Source organism: Carassius carassius, chromosome 9 (assembly GCF_963082965.1).
Source record: "Carassius carassius chromosome 9, fCarCar2.1, whole genome shotgun sequence".
Lineage (NCBI taxonomy): Eukaryota > Metazoa > Chordata > Actinopteri > Cypriniformes > Cyprinidae > Carassius > Carassius carassius.
Genome location: NC_081763.1, coordinates 27,883,450 through 27,901,826, shown reverse-complemented (window position 1 = coordinate 27,901,826; position 18,377 = coordinate 27,883,450). Strand labels below are relative to the sequence as shown.

The following is an 18,377-nucleotide window of genomic DNA, read 5'->3' as shown; positions in this document are numbered from 1 at the left end:
GGAAGGACCATTGGTGTGCACCTGCACAGTCTTCCGAGACCAAAGACCCCTCTCACCATAGACACAACCTCTCAGGCAGGTGCTACAGATCTCTGTGCACTAGAACATCTAAGCATAAATACTGTTTTTTTTCCCCCGTGCCCCAATTATCTCCAGCTTAAACAGCTAACACATGAATCATTAACTGTGTTCCGTAATTTCATTTTTTAATTCATCTTTATTTATTGCCTTTCTCAAGTATTATGTAAATACATATACACATCCCTTTATTTATATAGTCCTATATAGAGTAAAAATGCACAAATCTGTATATAAATAAATCTACTGTTCCAGATTCATACACATTATTTATTGCTAAGTCTTACTATTTAATTTTTTTAAGATGTGTATGTATGCATGTATGTATGTATACACCAGGAGCACCTTAAAAAAAACAACAAATTCCTCGTTTGTTTGCGCACAACTGGCAAATAAAGCTAATTCTGATTCTGGTAAAAGGTGTGTCGTAGTGATGATGACGCATGTTATCGTGCGACTCTTTTACCAGGTGTTTTGAAGGCAGATCAACATTCGAGACAAAAAATATGTGCAAACTGAAGCAGAGATCAGTTAGCTGCTCACTATCTTTGCTGAAGCTGAGATTGTTCACCAGTTTAAGTGAAAGTTAACGTGCCTAGCGTTTTCGACTCGTACATTACATGTCACATCCTGATGTCACGTGTCATTACTACACCTTTACGGGTTGTACTACACCTTTATTCACTTCCATTGAAGAAAAGTGATGCCGTCATTGTCCTAACAGTGCACTGATGTGGGACCAGAGTCTGTGCAGTAGCAAATTTAGGACCAAAGTCAGCGCAGTAGAGAGCGAAGTGGAGCTGCACCCTGCCCACACTTCCGCAGAGTCAATCGCAAACACATGCCCCAGACCTCGGTGCCTCAGTTTGCTCAGAGAAGCTGTCAGTCCCAGCTGTCAATCATGACATCACACTCCCGTTTTTATAGCATCACATTACTAACTAAAACCAAACTTATTTTAAAAACGAATACCCTAACTTACATCAGCGTGATGGAATCTACATCAAATGACATAAACCATGTTTGAAAACAAAATATTTAAAAGTGAAATTTAATTATTTACTTTGTCCCACGTCCCATTAGATACCATGGAGAGGGCGGGGTTTATGACCTATACTGGGATCAACCATCTGGGGCGATCGGAACGCAATGGATTCACTTTTGAGGAATAGCACGGCACACTCGGTGTGAACGCATGCACAGATTCCGGGAAATCACTGGCAGTGTGAATGAACCAAAATCTAATGATCCGGGAACAATTGCCGGTTTCCTGACATTTTATTCAACCGTCAGATTTTCTTACCAGGGTTTACTGTGCATGCGTACATCAATATTGTGTCCTTTTCTCATGCTAAACAACAATATGTAATGTACCTGCATTAATGTAAGGGCAGGTGTAGGGTTGGGGTAGGTGTAGACTTTAATAAAAACACAATCTTATTGGTAGAAAAAAATATTTGTATACCTTCTAGCTACAACCGCGAATATAACCCATAATTCCTATATTTGCATTACTGTAAGGGTAGGATTAGGGTTGTGGTAAGTGTAGGCATTAATAAACCATAACTTTACAGTAGCAGTTTGTCGAATTGTACTACCCACTTTTTTCAGTGGGAGGTAACAAAATCTGACAGGGTAGAACAAATCGACAGAACATCGGGACACATTACCTGTGTATTATCTGGAATCTCAGCGTGAAAGGGGCTTTAGAAGGTGGGAAATAATCCACCATATAATGTGTTACAGTTTATATAAAATATACATTTTATATGTATAAATAATATAATAATTTCTTAATTCAAAATAAAATATGAATGATTTCATCTATGGTCACGCAGGTTTGTTTACGCATTAAACTCGTGGCCACGAGAAAAACTCAGCTTTCGTTCCCTCAACATAGCATCTCGAGGCCACGACATAAGGATGTCATTACCTCGACAAAATGATCTCGTGGCCACGACATAATATGACGTTCCCATGAGTTATTACGTCGTGGCCACGACAAAACTAAGTAAACCGAACAAGTCACCTTACGGGCACCGTACAAAATGGCCAATCCATAAAAATAATACTTCTCTTAAAAGAAATTTGAAGTAGACATACATGTTTTTCCACAGTGTACCGAAGCGTACTGGAGATTTAATTAAAGTGTCCTGGAGTTTTTTTTTTTTTTTTTTTTTTTAGAGCATTTTAAATCAGAAATCTAAAAAAAAAAAAAAAAAAACTCTGATGTTCCAAGCTGAAACCCCTGATTAAAAAACCAAGGTATGTATTGAACTGGGGGTTAACTATATTGTTGCATCCCTACTATTTACTTTAAAAAACTGTATAACAGGAATAGCACAAAGGTGTGTGTGATTTAGTGTAATTACAATTTGGACATTAGCCATTAAGGAGCTTCAAGTAATAGTATAGCTATCTAAGAATATACGACTCCTTGACCCCCATGTCCTGTCCCATCACACTGATTGCGATCAAAAAATATATATATATATATATATATTTCCAAGGTTAGCAGGTCTGTAAATGTGACTGCACCTGCACCCCTAAAAGTTGAAAGTAAAGCTAATTAATCAAATCTGAGTTTATGATTTTCAGTAAGTTCTCGCAAGTTTTTTCCAAGTGATCGATTCATGCTCTTTATGAAATCTGAATCCTTATAAAAAGACTGGATTGCGCCTTTGAAAGTTCACTGAACCACACCGCACATTCAGTCCCTGAAAGTTTAATGTAAAGCTGGCCAATCTAATAGTCAATGATTTTCAGCAAGTGTTTGCCCATTTTTTCCCTTTTATACAACCTAAAGACTGTAAACTTAGAGGCACTTTTAAAACACTGCTTGCTTTGTTTGAGCGGTCCAACACTTCCAACAACTTCTGGCTCAAGTAATAGCATGAAACTGGTGCAAAACTAGTTTGTAAGTGGAAACTCTGTATGGAAAGTCATTATTTTTAGAATTCCATTGGTTGTGCAAAAATTACACACTTCACTTTGTATTAAGATATATACAGTATGTCCCAGGCCTTAAATTGAATTCCCTTTGTTTCCATTTTTTCTTAAAACTGTAGAACTAAAATATAATCCTAGGGATTAAAAAATAATCATAGTATACATCTCAAAGGCAACTGAATATAAGGGCACTCCATATTATGTCTTCACATTTCTTATGGGGATCTGGCTCCTTAAAGTCCACTGCCTGAGTAGGACGGAGAGACAGACAGTTTGAAAGAGGGTCGCTGGACTCCCACTTGTGATGTTGCCACTGTGGCATGTTTACCTGTGGACATGCTCTCCCCGGGGGACAATCCGTCAAGTAGACCCTGCTCCAGGGGCTGGGGGGCCGTAGGGGGGACATTGGGTGGCTGGGGAGGGGGTAGACTGGGTCTCTGCCTGGGCTTTGGGGTGGGTCGGGACTTTGTGAGCGTACCAGTCAGAGACGGCGGCGAGGACAACGTATGGGGTCCCCCTAATGGGGTCTGGCCAGGGGAAGAGGTGGGCGCGTGTCCTGGGGGACAGCCCAAACTGTATAGGGAGGGGGTACTTGGGGGAGTGGGGGACAGGCTAACCGGAGACGGCTGACCTGTGGATTGGTCTGATATCCCCCCCGAATGGCCGTAGGGAACCTTGGGTGGTACAGGGGCCAGTTTCTTAGAGGCTGTAAGAGGAGAAAGATAAGACAAAATCAAATAAGCATGCAAGTCACTTTTACTCTACGATCCTGTTTACACCTGGTATTGACATTCGTTTCGGGTGATCAGATCACAGATAGAAAGTGCTAAGGTGAAAATTGGGCGCAATGCATCTTGGGACCTCTTTACATTTAATGACTTTAATTTAAACAAAAAATAAGGGTTATAATATTTTCCTTACACCTTGAATGCATGTGAGTGTGCACATCTAAATCATTATTACTTTTTAATTTGTTTTTAACTGTACACTTCAAATGAAAGAAGTAGTTTTTAATATTAAATTAAGTGTTACATCATGAATATCATTAAGTTTTGGGAAAGACATTTTACAACCTGAACACTTGGAAAAAAATATCTTCAGTATGACTTTAGATATTAAGTATTGTTTACTGAAACATTTAACAACAGTTTTTTTAATTGTATTGTATTAATTGACCTTATGCTTAAAACACTAAAAAATATCTGTCAGCAGGGTATGAAAAATCATCTTGTTTTCTCTTTGAATTAAGTTTGTTTTTCTTAACCCTCTGACAGGAATTTTTTTTTTGTTTTACACAACAATTTACTTAACATTGGTAAATTTTTCAGAAAACAAGACTTAATATCTTAAATAATTTTCCTTAAATAAAAGTAAGCAGTAAATGAAACTGTTTTGTAAAAATACTCTTTTCAAATGCAAATTTTGAGAAAACAATCATTTTACTAACTAAAATAACATCCCATTGTAAAATTTGTAAAAAAAAAAAAAAAAAAAAAAAAAAGTCCACCTTTATCTACATGCACAAGGCTTCACAGTACAATACAAAGAATTACACAGCACATACTGATGTAGTAAGTAATGTATGTCACAAAATCACCTCGACAGAATCAGAAACACGTGTATTACCAGATGCATACTGATCTGATCACCCAAGGCAGACATTATACCAGATTTAAAGAGGATTTTAGCTGCAGATTGAATAAAAATAAAAGAAATAAAGAGGAACCCCTGTGGGACGAACCTTTGCGTAAGGTGTGGGGGCTGTGCTCTGCAGAATGGGGAGACTGGCTGTTGCTCTGCTGACCACTGACAGGGGGCACTGTTGCTCCTGATGCCTGCGCAGACTTGTGGCCAATCACAGGAGAGAGCTCCTTGCTCTTCAGAGTGCTGGAGAGAGAGAGAAACATGACTGCCTGCCATCAGTCTGCACCCACTGTATCATTAATGACTAATAGCGTGCAAGGACCTCTCATGCCCCCCATCAACGAAACTAAGAACAGCGACTTAAGTGCTAAATAACATCCTTCTGCTTTTGATTGTGTCTGAATGCACCATGACATAACATTATTGCCTTAAGTGACGTGGGAATCGAACCCATGACCTTTGTGTTGCTGGTGTCATGCTTTACCAGATGAGCTACAAGAACGTAAATCTAAACTCTGCTGAATTTTTAATAGACATGTGAAGGTGGATTTACACAGAGTGTTTCTCATGCACGGCAGAAGGAGGGGGATTGAGTGTCCTTGCCCAGCACACACACACACACACACACAAACACATACGCAGCATGTATCTTTAATATAACTAAGCATGTGGAGCTTGTTTTTCACTCTGACAGCTCTATTCAGGTGACTCTCTGCTAAACTCTGAGGAAGAAAAATGAACACATGAGTCCTCTACACCTATATCCATGCAGACACGCAGAGAATGATTATGCAATATCTGCATCTATGTGGCTACGTTTGGAATGATTCCCCCATATCTATGACTCAATTGCTGCAGTTCCCTGTGACTTCTGAATAAAGGCTCATGAGGGTAGATGTGGAGGGGATCCTGGGCCATTGCAATAAACAGTCAACATCATTGGTAAAACGGCTAACACTGGCTCTAATGATGGTTAGCGCTCCTAATAAAGATCTTAGATTGATCTTTATTGCATTGATGCATGTGCAACAATCGATGGAAATTCATGTAGTTCCACTATGACATTCCCACAACCTTTCAAACAACCCGGGAGACTGATGATCCAAAAAAGAGCATTCGTATAAACAATTCCCACCTCAATTAAATGTATGCCCTACATTGCTGTAAAATGTCTGAATTCTAATTTAATATTGGTCATTGACCAGTGCATTTGGATTTAGAGTTCTCTAATACAGATGGCTGTTAAGTAGGGAAGACTCTTGATTAGATGATTCTATTTTATTTGGCTCTAGATGTCTCTTGCTTTGTTCCAAAATCTAGTGAGCTGCCCTTGTTGTCAGCAGCAACTTCTAACACAGCATTGCATCTGAAATGAAAAGTCTGATTGGAAGTGACTGGTCTGAAATGCTATTCATGAGCACCAGCTCTGTAAACCAATGAAAGTAGAGTTTGCGGTTTTTAGTCCATTAAGATGTGGTCACATTAGCAAAATGTTTACGCAATTTTTGCCAAACAATGGTAAATATGACCATACCTTTAGCTTTTTTCATAATTTTAAGTTAGGGTGAAAAATCATTTTTGATTTTTAAGACATTATGATAATTGAATCGATTGTAAAATCGATTTTCCATGACTAAAAAAAAAGACCTTTCCTTTTTCAACGTCAAATAACGGACGATTTAGGCAATTCAAAAATCTCCAAGATTATTTTAAATAATGATTCAATCCATTTCAAACAACCCTTCAAAAAATTAAACTTTAAATGGACTTGAGAACAGGCCATGTGTGTTTTTTTATTGAACGTAATGACACTTAGGCACTAGGCAGGCATAATGAAATGCGCAAAAAGGCTAGGGCCATTACAAATTTATTGGACAGGAAAACAAGTCGATCAACATTTTTGGGGTCCAGAGCAGAGCGGTTTTTATTTACTATATGTCCAGCTGTTGAGAAGACACGCTCCGACCGCAATTTTCCACCACAAAAGCTGGTCGCTGTCAGCTTGCAATGGTCCTTTTCATAACTCAGAATCTCCTGTAACTAGATGCTAGATGCATGCGTGAATGTGGCGAATTCGCGTCTACCGCGCCGCGAGACCTCCAGACGCGCGTAAACGCGTCTTTACATTGCTGTAAATTTGCTGGTATTTTCTGTCTAGCTTTCGCAACGCATACTGCACTTTCGGAATTCTTTATTTTCTTTTTCTGCTTGTTTGTGAGTTTTGTTACATCTATATTTTTTAATTGTTTAATTCTTTTAAAATTAATAGTGTACATATTTGGTTAAAATCTATTCCCTATCTTAATTTTCGAAACTTTTTTTGGTCGGTCCGATCGATTGTGCAATCGATTTTCGGACTAAAAGTGACAGCCCTATTTTAAATAGATATACATTGAACATGTAGTTTTTGTCTTCAGGGAAAACGAAATAAAGGACTAAAAATATTGATTATTTGAGAGCAATTCATTGAGAGCAATTCTCTCTAGAACAAGAATATCTTTCCTTTTAAAACCATCTATTTCTGACTAGCCATAGCCCAGTGTATAATTACGATGCGTAAAGCCAAACACATAGCCTTTTTAGTATACTTAATTTGATAGCGTGCACATGCGTACTAGAAAAACTGAAGTCTACATTGGGCTTAAGATGAAGATAGAAAAGCTAAAGCCTTTTGGCTATTTATAACAAACCGTTCGATATGTCCCATCCCAATGGCAAAATATTTAATGGGGCTTATTTTCTGCAATAATCCAAAAGCCAATTGATAAGGTTAAGGTTAACCAGGATGACAGAGACCCACAAGCTGGCCCACAAAAATACTCCTTACTACAGCACTCTAGTGTCAGACATTTACAGAATTGATGCATTTTACTTAGATGGACTTTCTAAGAACCGAGTAAATGTAAGTGGCAATCAGATTATATCATTGCAATTAATTTAATTTTTTTCAAAACTATCACATAAGGCCAGAATAAATCCATTTCCTATTGTTTGGAAGAATCTTTGTGTTGGGAGAGCACCTATGATGACTAAAATAGATGCCTAGGTGGGCAGCTCATTAGGTTTTGGAGCAAAGCTGATGTTAATGTTCATGCACATCAAGTATGACTATCCCAGTGAGCAAAAACAACTCATGACTCTATGTCACAGTCAATACATTCATACGCATAATACATTCATGTCACTATATACAGCTCAATCAATGTATTTATTTCTACCAGGGTTATTATAGTTATAAACTAAAACTGGATCTAAAACCATTCAAAAATGTTAATAAATGTTAACTGAAATTCAATACAATTTTAAAACCTTTTTTTTCAGCTAGCTGCAAAGGCAAAGTTTTTAATTTAGTTTAACTTGATGTACTAAAACAGCTAATACTGAAATAAAAATAAATAGACATTAAAATAACTACTAAAAACACAACAAAATGACAACAATCTTAACTTAAATTAAAATAACTTAAAATGTGAACTGATTCAAAACGTGAATATATACAAAATAATATAAAAACTCAATGAGAGCACTGATTTCTACTTGAAGGATCCACTTTCACTAAGGCCAGTAACATCCTCAGTTGCCAGGCAACCTCAGGCTTTCCCAGACAATGAGAATGTTACGGAATTTGCGTGATGGGACTGAGAAAGCAATAACATTACAAAGAAAGTTCCAAAAACAAGATGGAAAAGTGGGAGCCAGTATGGAGTGATCTGAGGTGAGCGCTCAGACAGTGTGGGGAGCCCTGATGGCCGTCACAATGTGTTTTGCGAAGGCAGGGTGGCCGCAGGCAGGTGGTATTTACCTAGTCAGCCTGGGGGGTCCTCTCTCACGGGCACATTGACAGGCAGCCCACGGTGGGGGTGCGGTGGAGGGGAGGCTAGGGGGGTTTCTGAGGGACATGTCATGGTGGGTCAGTACGAGAGGGGTTTTAATGTACAGGGGTGAAGAACTGGCGTCAGGTGGAGCGGCATGCGGCGCGTCACACAGGGGCCCGTGTTTGGGAAAGTGCAGGCAGCTAGGCTTGGGGTTGGAGTTGATATCGAGTGAGGAGGAGGAGGAAGAGGAAGAAGAGGAGGGGGGTGGCTGGGGCTGGGGAAGGCCGAAGCCGGCCCAGCGCAGGGGCGGAGGCGGGGAGCCGGGAGGCTGGGACTCGGGACCAGGGGCGACGGGCCGAGCACAGGGAGGGGGCTTGGGGTAGAAGTGGTGAGGACCGGGATGGGAAGATGTGGACGAGGAAGGGTACGGAGGGGGTGGCCGCTCCTCCACGTGGGACGAATAGACATGTGAGGAATCCGGCCGATTGGGCGACACGTCGTCTGAGCTGCAGATATTGAAAACAATAAAAGAGCAAACACAGGAGAGAGAGCTCTGGTCAACTGCACACGCATGACAGCGCAACAGGAAAGTGGATGCTTAGCTCCAGCTGTGGCTCGCTAGCGTTATACAATATTGATAATACTCTCAGGATCCTTTGGTCTGCATGTTAGTCTCAAGCTGGTATGAGCATTTAGCCAGTTTAGAACGCGGCAATTAGCAACAGGTCTAGCAAACAGGAAGCTTAGCAACGAAAAAGAGGCGCCATCCAACTCCACTGGCAGGAAAAGCACAGCAATGCATTAAAATTCAAAAAGAAAACTGAAAATGACCTTGTGTCTGCGCACTGCACCAAGTAAGGAAAAAAATCTCTTTGAACAACCAAACATTAATATACTGTACAAGAGCTAATCACTGAAACCAAGGTCTCTAAATATGGTGAAAACCCAGAGCAGTTAAAACACAGACACAAAAACCCTTTCATTGCCTGAAAGAGTGTTGGGGGGGGGGTAAGTAAGCCAGTCAAATCATCAGCCATCGCAAACTGTAAATATAATGACTTAACCATGGCATGACCTTGCAAATGGCCTTATGGGTTGATTATTAGTGAAATTGAATGAATAGGAAGCCACAGCAAGACCAATCCTACCAAACTGTGGTGGTTTAACCACACTACATGATCACATAGGCCTGTACACACTGCAAAAGCATCAACAACGGCATTCATATCTGGTAGTGAATCCTCTACGTTATCGTTTTGGGTCTGAACAGAGTAAAGGAGTCACTCCTGAAATTAGAAACATGCCAAAGAAACATGATGTAAGCGTCCTGGAGGCATAGTGGTCAGTCTCGTATGCTCACCAAAGCAGTATTGATTTGATAAAAAAATACTGCAAAAAATTGAATTTAAAATCTATTTTAAGATACTTATAAAATGTAAATGTAATAAATAATAAATAAAATGTAATATGTTCATTTGATGCAAAGCTGAATTTTCAGCACTGTCTGACAGTAATGAGTGTTGAGTACTACCGTAATGTTAACCGTACCTGGCTTAAATGTTCGGATTTGACAGTTGAATTTTGTAATCAAATGTAATCAGTTTCATTACTTTAAAAAGTCACTGAAATAGCTACACTACCTATTACATTGTAAATAGGGTAACTTTTAATCTGTTACCTATTACATTTCCAAAGTAACCTTCCCATCTTTGCCAATATGCTGATTAACTGCTAATTTCTTATAAACATCAATATTGAAACAGATGTGCTGCTGCTTAAAATTTTTGTGGAAGCTACTGTATGACACATTTTTTCAGGATTCTTTGATCAAAGTTCAAAAGAACAAAAATGAAAAAGTCTTACTGACCCCAAACATTCGATCATTGGTGTACCTCTTTCCCTGAGATCTTCTTGCCTCGCATCAGGAAAAGAAAGAGGCTTTTAATTACATTGCAAGAACTAGTTGCTGAGTTTGGTTTTGTTTAATGTAAATGCGATTAATTTGGTTGAAGAATGCGGATGTCACAACTGAAGTCTGTGTGTACAAAACAGGAAGAAGAACACAAGAGGACTGACAACTGTATTTATCTGCAGTGTGTACACGGCCATACTGACTGCACTACAGTGCGTAAAAATAAAAATAAAAATACACACTTCTAGTTTTAGATAAAGCATAGAAGAGCAGAGGAAATGATGTCATTAATACACAAATGCAGGGAAAGCAAAAGAGTTAATTGCTGAATGGAAAACAATGGGGTCACAAGTTAGTTGATGCAACTAGTTCTGCTGTGGAATATGCATACAGTACATTGAAATGAGAATGGAAAACAGGTCGAGGATGATGGGAATCATGTGTTGTTGTTGTTGTTGTTTTTTTACCTGCCCCTGTCTCCAGGAGGGGGTGTGGGGATTGGAGATGTGGCCAGCTCACCGGGCTGCTCAGTGATCAGGGTGTCCGCAGGAGAGCCGGGCGCTTGTGGAGGCGTGGATGAGGCTTTGCGGGTCAATGTAGAGGAACTTTTGCCCTTCACCCACGATGTGTCCATCACTCTGACACCCACACTGCCCACATAAAGAGCCACAAACCATCAATCACAACCACTGCAGAAAACACAACATCTAGATATGCTTTACAGAAATGTTAACCCTCGGATGCATGACAGCAACTTGCCACCTTGGGTGATTATATTTGACCATTACCCATAATTCTATATGACAGTTTGTTTTCATAATATTTTTGTAATAATGTTCAAATATATAATTTTGTAATATCAAAATATAATTTATTCAAAACAGAAGTATTTGGTAACATTATACTTTTTTATTTTTATTAATGTATCCTTGCTTAATAAATATATACTTTCTTCTTCTTCTTCTTCAATAACAAAATAAATAAATAATCAAACCTGACCACAAACTTTTGAAAGGTAGAGTTTTTATAATTAAACACACAGTACATGCATCACTGTCCTGTTAATAATACAAAATTTTATAATTGTTCAGTAAGTTATTAAAAAGTGTAACCAAAAACAAAGTCACGGTATAACAGAAAAGGTGGACGGTACCTTTGAATTTTCCTAATGCTGCGTTAAGTGTGGATAAAATAATGAGTGAACAGGAAACACAGTGAGTTTACATTTAACAGTAATGTCTGTAAAGTAAGCAAAAGCAAATGACATGAGGAGAACAGCTAAATGAGAGCTGTGTAGCATGCAGTGGGGGATGTATGTAGTTTGACAGAGTTTGCAAGATCAGGGCGGTCTAGAGGTGAGAACATGTCAGCCTAAATGAACAACTGGCACTCATGCCTGCTGCGAAATCATTAAGCCTCATTAACTCTAATTGTGTTTACCCCGAGAGCTGTGGACACAAACAATTAGACACTTAGCCTCCCCTTAAACAGTGGACCAGTCTCTAATAGTTATGTAATCTAGAAAACTTGTCTGTGAAATGACAGCTGACATCAGGGGGAATCAGGAAATACATTAGAAATGACTAGTTGTAATGGAAATACTCATATAATATTAAATATGAAATTAAAATCCAAAGTTTAAAAAAAAGTCAGTAACTGAAGAAATTTTGTCACAAGCTTGTTTAAATGCTTGTAATACTGTTGCAACAACATGAATATATAAAAAAATGAAAAAATGTAAAAGATGTGCACATCAGACCCCCAGAATTATGAATTTAATTTTTTTTTTCATGACAAAAACTAAAAAAAATAAATTAAAAGGTAACCTTTTTCTCTGAATTATGAGTTTAAATCTCACAATTCTCAAGTTATGTCACAATTCTGACTTTTTTTCAGAATTTTGACTTAAAATCTCACTAGAGTTAAAATCTGGCATTTCTGACTCTTTCCTCAGAATTCTTACTTTACATCTCACAATTTATTTATTTTTTCTGACAGATTTAAAAAATAAAAAAGATAATTGTGACTTTTTGTCATAAAATTATATATTTTTTTTCTTGGGGTTCACATTTCTGACTTTATATTAATTCTCTGTCACAAATCTAAGAACAAAACACAGAATTGCAAGAATTACTTAGGCTGAAAGGAAATAGGCTGAATTGTGAGATAAAAAAAATAATAATTAATTTTTTTTATCCTGTGGAAGAAACCAGCTTTCATAATTTTCTGACTTTCTGACTTTTCTCTGCTCTGCAGCCAAGCAAAATAAACCTCCTAAAAAGTTTACACTGAAAAAAAATGGTAACAAAATGTAATAAAAAAAAAGTGAAAAAGAATTCCTTTACTTTTATTACCACCTATTCCTCTAAGTCATAAAAATATTGGTAATTGTTGTCTTCTGATCCTGAGCTGAGCACAATTTTCCGACATTCTCCACTGATTGTATTTAAACGAGCGAAGAATTTAAAAGATCATGTAGTACACGCTCGTTTTCAAAGTCGCATCTCTAGTTCTTCTCAGAGATTAATTAGTCTATTACAAAATGGAAATTATCGCTGTGGCAATTGTGCGCAGTGTAACAATACAACTAAAACTTCATTCTTTTGTCATCCTAGAACTGGGAAGAAATTTGGTATTCATTCTGTTATCACTCGTGTTTCTACACATGTTATTTATCTGATTCGGTGTCCATGTGGCTTGGGCTATGTGGGAAAAACTTCACGTCAAATAAAACAAAGAATTAGTGAACATAAAAGTTCTATTAGAAGAAAAGATGTTAACTATCCAGTCACTGCCCATTTCTTGTCATTTAATCACGATGTTTCCGCCTTACGCTTCTGTGGGATGGAGAAAGTGAGTGTGCCACCTAGACGGGGAGATATTGAATTGCTCTTACAGAGACGTGAATTGTTCTGGATTTTTACCCTTCAGACTTTATCACCTATGGGTATGAATGATGAAGCATTATTTAATGTGATGTTATGAAATATGATTATTACATATATGATATCATTAATAATATTATTTTATATTTATATTATATACAGTACAGACCAAAAGTTTGGAAACATTACTATTTTTAATGTTTTTGAAAGAAGCTTCTTCTGATCATCAAGAATGCATTTATTTGATCAAAAATACAGAAAAAAATGTAATATTGTGATATATTATTACAATTTAAAATAATTGTTTTTAAATTTATTATACTTTAAATTATCATTTATTTCTGTGATGCAAAGCTGAATTTTTAGGATCATTATCACATGATCCTTTAGAAATCATTCTAATATGATGATTCATTATCAAAGTTGAAAACAGTTCTGCTGCTTAATATTTTTTCAGAACATGTGATACTTTTTAGGATACTTTGATGAATAAAAAGTAAAAAAAAAAAAAAAAAAAAGCTATGTTTTCAAAATATAAATATTTTGTAATAACAATATACACTACTGGTCAGTAATTTGGGGTCAGTATTTTTTTTTCTTTCTTTTTTAAAATAAAATCAATACTTTTATTCAGCAAGGATGTGTTAAATTTCTAAAAAGTGATAGTAAAGAAAATATATTATTAGAATATATATTATTAGATTTTTTTTTTATTTTGAATAAATGCAGTTCTTTTTAACCTTTTATTTATCAAATATATGAGACAGCAGAACTGTTTCCAACACTCATAATAAATCAGAATATTAGAATGATTTCTAAATGATCATGTGATAGACTGGATGTTACATGTGACACTGAAGGCTGGAGTAATGATGCTGAAAATTCAGCTTTGCATCACAGGAATAAATTATTGTTTTAAAGTATATTCAAATAGAAAACTATTATTTTAAGTTGTAATAATATTTCACAATATTACTGTTTTTTCTGTATTTTTGATCAAATAAATGCAGGCTTGATGAGCAGAAGAAACTTCTTTCAAAAACATTAAAAATAGTAATGTTTCCAAACTTTTGGTCTGTACTGTATATATATATATATATATATATATATATATTGCATTTACGATGTATGTAATTGTGGAGTTAACAATGTGGTGTGGTGTTAATGATTATTCAATTACTAATCTTGATTGGATATTGCTGATTCTTCACTGTGATGTGTCATGTTGTTTTTAATACAATGGAGTTTGAATACAATGCCTGATGAAGATCATTGACGATCGAAACATTGCTATTAAAGTATTTTTTTTATTGTTTTGCAAGTTGATAGTGTGCGGGATTTTCTTGTTTTATCATATTTTGACTATATCAGTCTTTTTTCCTAAGCACCTATCTATGACCTACAGGTGTGCCACGCTAATTGATCAACAAAATGTAATCAAAAATTTCATTAAAAAAAAAGAAAGTCAAAAATATTACTTAATACCACTAAATCAACCTAAATACATGAAAACATAAGATTTTAGCAGTTAAATTAGGTAGGTATATGGGTAAAATTCCAAGTCACCATTTTTTACAGTGTAGGGGAATGAAATTAACAATGTCTAAAAGTAGTGTGGACATGCTCCCCCAGTTATAATATCTGCCATTCTTCTTTCAAAAAACAATTTGGTAAAGCACTTGCAAAAATAATTCCACAAAGCCCTGCATTTAATATGTGGTAATTTGGCAGCAGTGTTTGCCAACTATTCGCTAGAATGCAATATTTGTTCTACACTAGTCTGGAGTAGGACTCTAGTCTGACAGAAATCTGGATCTCCTCCTCCGTACGGAGTATTTTTCTGGAGCACTGCAGGTGGCATGAGTCAGAGCCTGGCACATCTGCCTCGTGTCTCAGAAATCCAGCCACCTCAGTGAATGATTAAGTGAGCCGCGGCCCTCCTTCAACACTCCATCCACATTTCCATAGAGACCGTGGCAGCCCATCAGCCAGAGACCAGCTCTGTTCAAATGAGGGCAGGTTGCAGGAGTCACTGAGACGTTCTCAGAGCTCAAGTCCAATTGAGAACAAATGACACTGAAAGTATACTGGATAACGAAGTGACTGACGTCTCGGTCTAAGTGAATTAGTCGCTGAACACATTAACTATCTGCCACTGTCTCCTCCGCCACTGCTAATTAGTTTAAGCAGCACTATCGAACCCTGTCATTAATAGGCAGTTACTGCTATGATGATTCATTTAAAGGGATAGTTCACAGGAAAAAGAAAGTTCTGTTGTTATTTTCTCATGTTGATCAAATCACATGTGACTTTATTTCTTCCATGGCACATTAAAGGTTAATATCCTGGCCGCTGTTTTCTAAATAATTAAGATGAATCAGGGTGAGGACAAGCTCCAAAATGTAAAAAAAAAGCACCACAAAAAAAGCGTCCACTCACAAGCAAGTCTTCTGAAGTAATAAGACACTTGTGGTCACCAGCATTTTGGAGAGAGGAAAAAAAAAAAATCGAAAAAAATCGATGCACGATCTGGGGGGAAATGAAATTGTGTTTTTTCTAAATAAATTTGCCATTTGAATTTTTTTTTAAAGCTTCAGATTTGCTGTGCTTGTTTAAAAGTTGTCCAAAATTGTTGTAATTATGTATCTGTATAACAATGAAATAAAATAAAATATAAGATATAAATATAAATACATGTACGTGTGTTTACATATACAAATAAAAAATAAAAAACTTCTACTACTAAAAAAAAAATATAATATTGGTCATATTATTATTAAATATATATCTAAAATTAAACATTACAATTGAAATATTTTACTATAAAATAAAAAATCTATTTTAAGTATTTAAGAAAAACAATATAAAAATCATTTTATTTTACATTACTGCAGTAAAAATGCAAAACTAATATTTATGGCTGTCTTAATTTCTTAATATTCAAACATTAAACCATCAACATTCTTTTTTTGCCCGAAGGAAAGCCACATCATAAAGCATCTCTTTTGTTGACAAAGTGCTTCTATTTACAAGTTTGGGAAGATGGTTGATGCCTGATGTGGTTGAGGCAGCCGTGGCCTAATGGTTAGAGAGCTGGACTAGTTACCAGAAGGTCGCCGGTTCGAGTCTTTGTGCTGGAAGGAGTTGTCGGTGGGTTAAATGGTAAAAAATAGACTGCATTTTATATAGCGCTTTCAACAGACCCATGGCCATCCAAAGCGCTTTACAAGTTGCCTCACATTCACCCATTCACTCATTCATCCGTACACCAATGGCTGTGGTGTCAGCCATGCAAGGCACTATCCAGCTCGTCGGGAGCAGCTGGGGTTAGGGGTCTTGCTCAAGGAGACCTCCACACTTGGTCAGGTGGAGCCAGGGATTGAACCACCAACCTTCCAGTTTGTAGACAACCTACATGAATCAATACCCATGGCTGAAGTGCCCTTGAGCAAGGCACTGAACCCCCAGTTGCTCCCCGGGGGCTGGATCTATAGCTGCCCACTACTCCGGGTGTGTGTTCATGGTGTGTTCACTTCTCACTGCTGTGTGTGTGTGTGTGTGTGTATGCACTTGGATGGGTTCAATGCAGAGCACCAATTCCGAGTATGGGTTACCATACTTGGCAGTGGTGTCAAAAGTATTCACATTCATTACTCAAGTAGAAGTATAGATACTAGGGTTTAAAAAGACTTTTGTAGAAGTTGAAGTATCAACTCAAGCTTTTTACTCAAGTAAAAGTGTAAAAGTATTGGTTTAAAAAACTACTTAAAGTATAAATGTTAAAGTAATGTAAGGGGGAAAAAATGGCATTAAGAACAAAAGCTTAGGTCGCGCCACAGGGGCCTATTGTCCACCTCCTCCAAAAAAAAAAAAAAAATTTTCTAAAGGCCATAATGACTATAATGTTATATTATAATGTTCATGTTGAAAAATTTGGGACGCACTAGGCTACCTGTTTCAGCCGCATATATGCCCATTGAAAATGAACGCAGTTTAGTACAATGCAAATATATTAAAGAGCTAGAGATATGATGACTAGTTGCCTATAAGTATTGTTATGGTGCAAAAGTCAAACTTCAGAGGCATGTCATCAATAACCTTTAATGGAATGTAAATGTACATCCAAGCTTAGCTGCAGGAATCTGCGATGGCAATGGACAAGAACATTAGTGCAGGCTTAGTAACAATTACACTTGTATGGTTGTCTATATACAATAAACATTATAGTGCTGTCAAAATGAATGATTAATCCAAGTGATTAATCAAAAACTAAAAATGACTAAATATCCTGATACCTTCTTGATTGATACCTTCCTGTATTCGGGGAAGTCGTGGCCTAATGGTTAGAGAGTCGGACTCCCAATCGAAAGGTTGTGAGTTCGAGTCCTGGGCCGGCAGGAATTGTGGGTGGGGGGAGTGAATGTACAGTTCTCTCTCCACCCTCAATACCATGACTTAGGTGCCCTTGAGCAAGGCATCGAACCCCCAACTGCTCCCCGGGCGCTGCAGCATAAATGGCTGCCCACTGCTCCGGGTGTGTGCTCACAGTGTGTGTGTGTGTGTTCACTGCTCTGTGTGTGTGCATTTCGGATGGGTTAAATGCAGAGCACAAATTCTGAGTATGGGTCACCATACTTGGCTGAATGTCACTTCACTAATCACTAATCACTTCACTAATTCGGTACATATGTCTGCTATGACCAGTGTGTGTGTGTGGGGGGCTAACGAGTTACAAAGTTGGTATAGCCTACTTGTCACAACATTGTCAATCGCGTCGTCAATCACAAACGATAATTTATTCAAACGTCTCGCTACCGAACTACAAATTAAGTAGCTTAATTTGTGGAGGACGAAGAGAAAGCACCCATTTGGTAAATGAGCCAGTGAGAAATAATAACTTTTAAGTAGGGTCCGGTGATATTTAGTTAAGATGAGTGCTGTCTCACTGTCTTTAATCAGTTCTGTGAATTACTGTATGCTCATTCTTTATAAAGTAGCAACAATGTCCTTTTTAAAGTACAGTACTGTGCAAAAGTCTTAGGCACATTAGTATTTTCACCCCAAAAAAGGGTTTTAAGCCAGTTATTTATATCT

The 18,377-nt window shown here is 37.3% G+C and overlaps 1 protein-coding gene across 10 annotated transcripts in view; it reads right to left on the bottom strand.

Annotated features, from left to right (window-relative positions):
• Nucleotides 1-18,377, bottom strand: part of arhgap44a (Rho GTPase activating protein 44a) — a 53,220-nt gene that overhangs the window by 4,931 nt on the left and 29,912 nt on the right. For 4 of the 10 annotated variants that reach the window (XM_059558761.1, XM_059558764.1, XM_059558765.1 and 1 more), the window contains exons 17-21: nt 11,552-11,573; nt 10,866-11,048; nt 8,474-8,992; nt 4,769-4,914; nt 3,356-3,733 (exon numbers count right to left, since the gene is read on the bottom strand). In XM_059558761.1, the coding sequence (XP_059414744.1) occupies nt 3,356-3,733; nt 4,769-4,914; nt 8,474-8,992; nt 10,866-11,048; nt 11,552-11,573 (1,248 nt within the window). The remainder of the gene's footprint in view (nt 1-3,355; nt 3,734-4,768; nt 4,915-8,473; nt 8,993-10,865; nt 11,049-11,551; nt 11,574-18,377) is intronic. The other 6 variants (XM_059558767.1, XM_059558768.1, XM_059558762.1 and 3 more) reach the window with 5 other exon arrangements.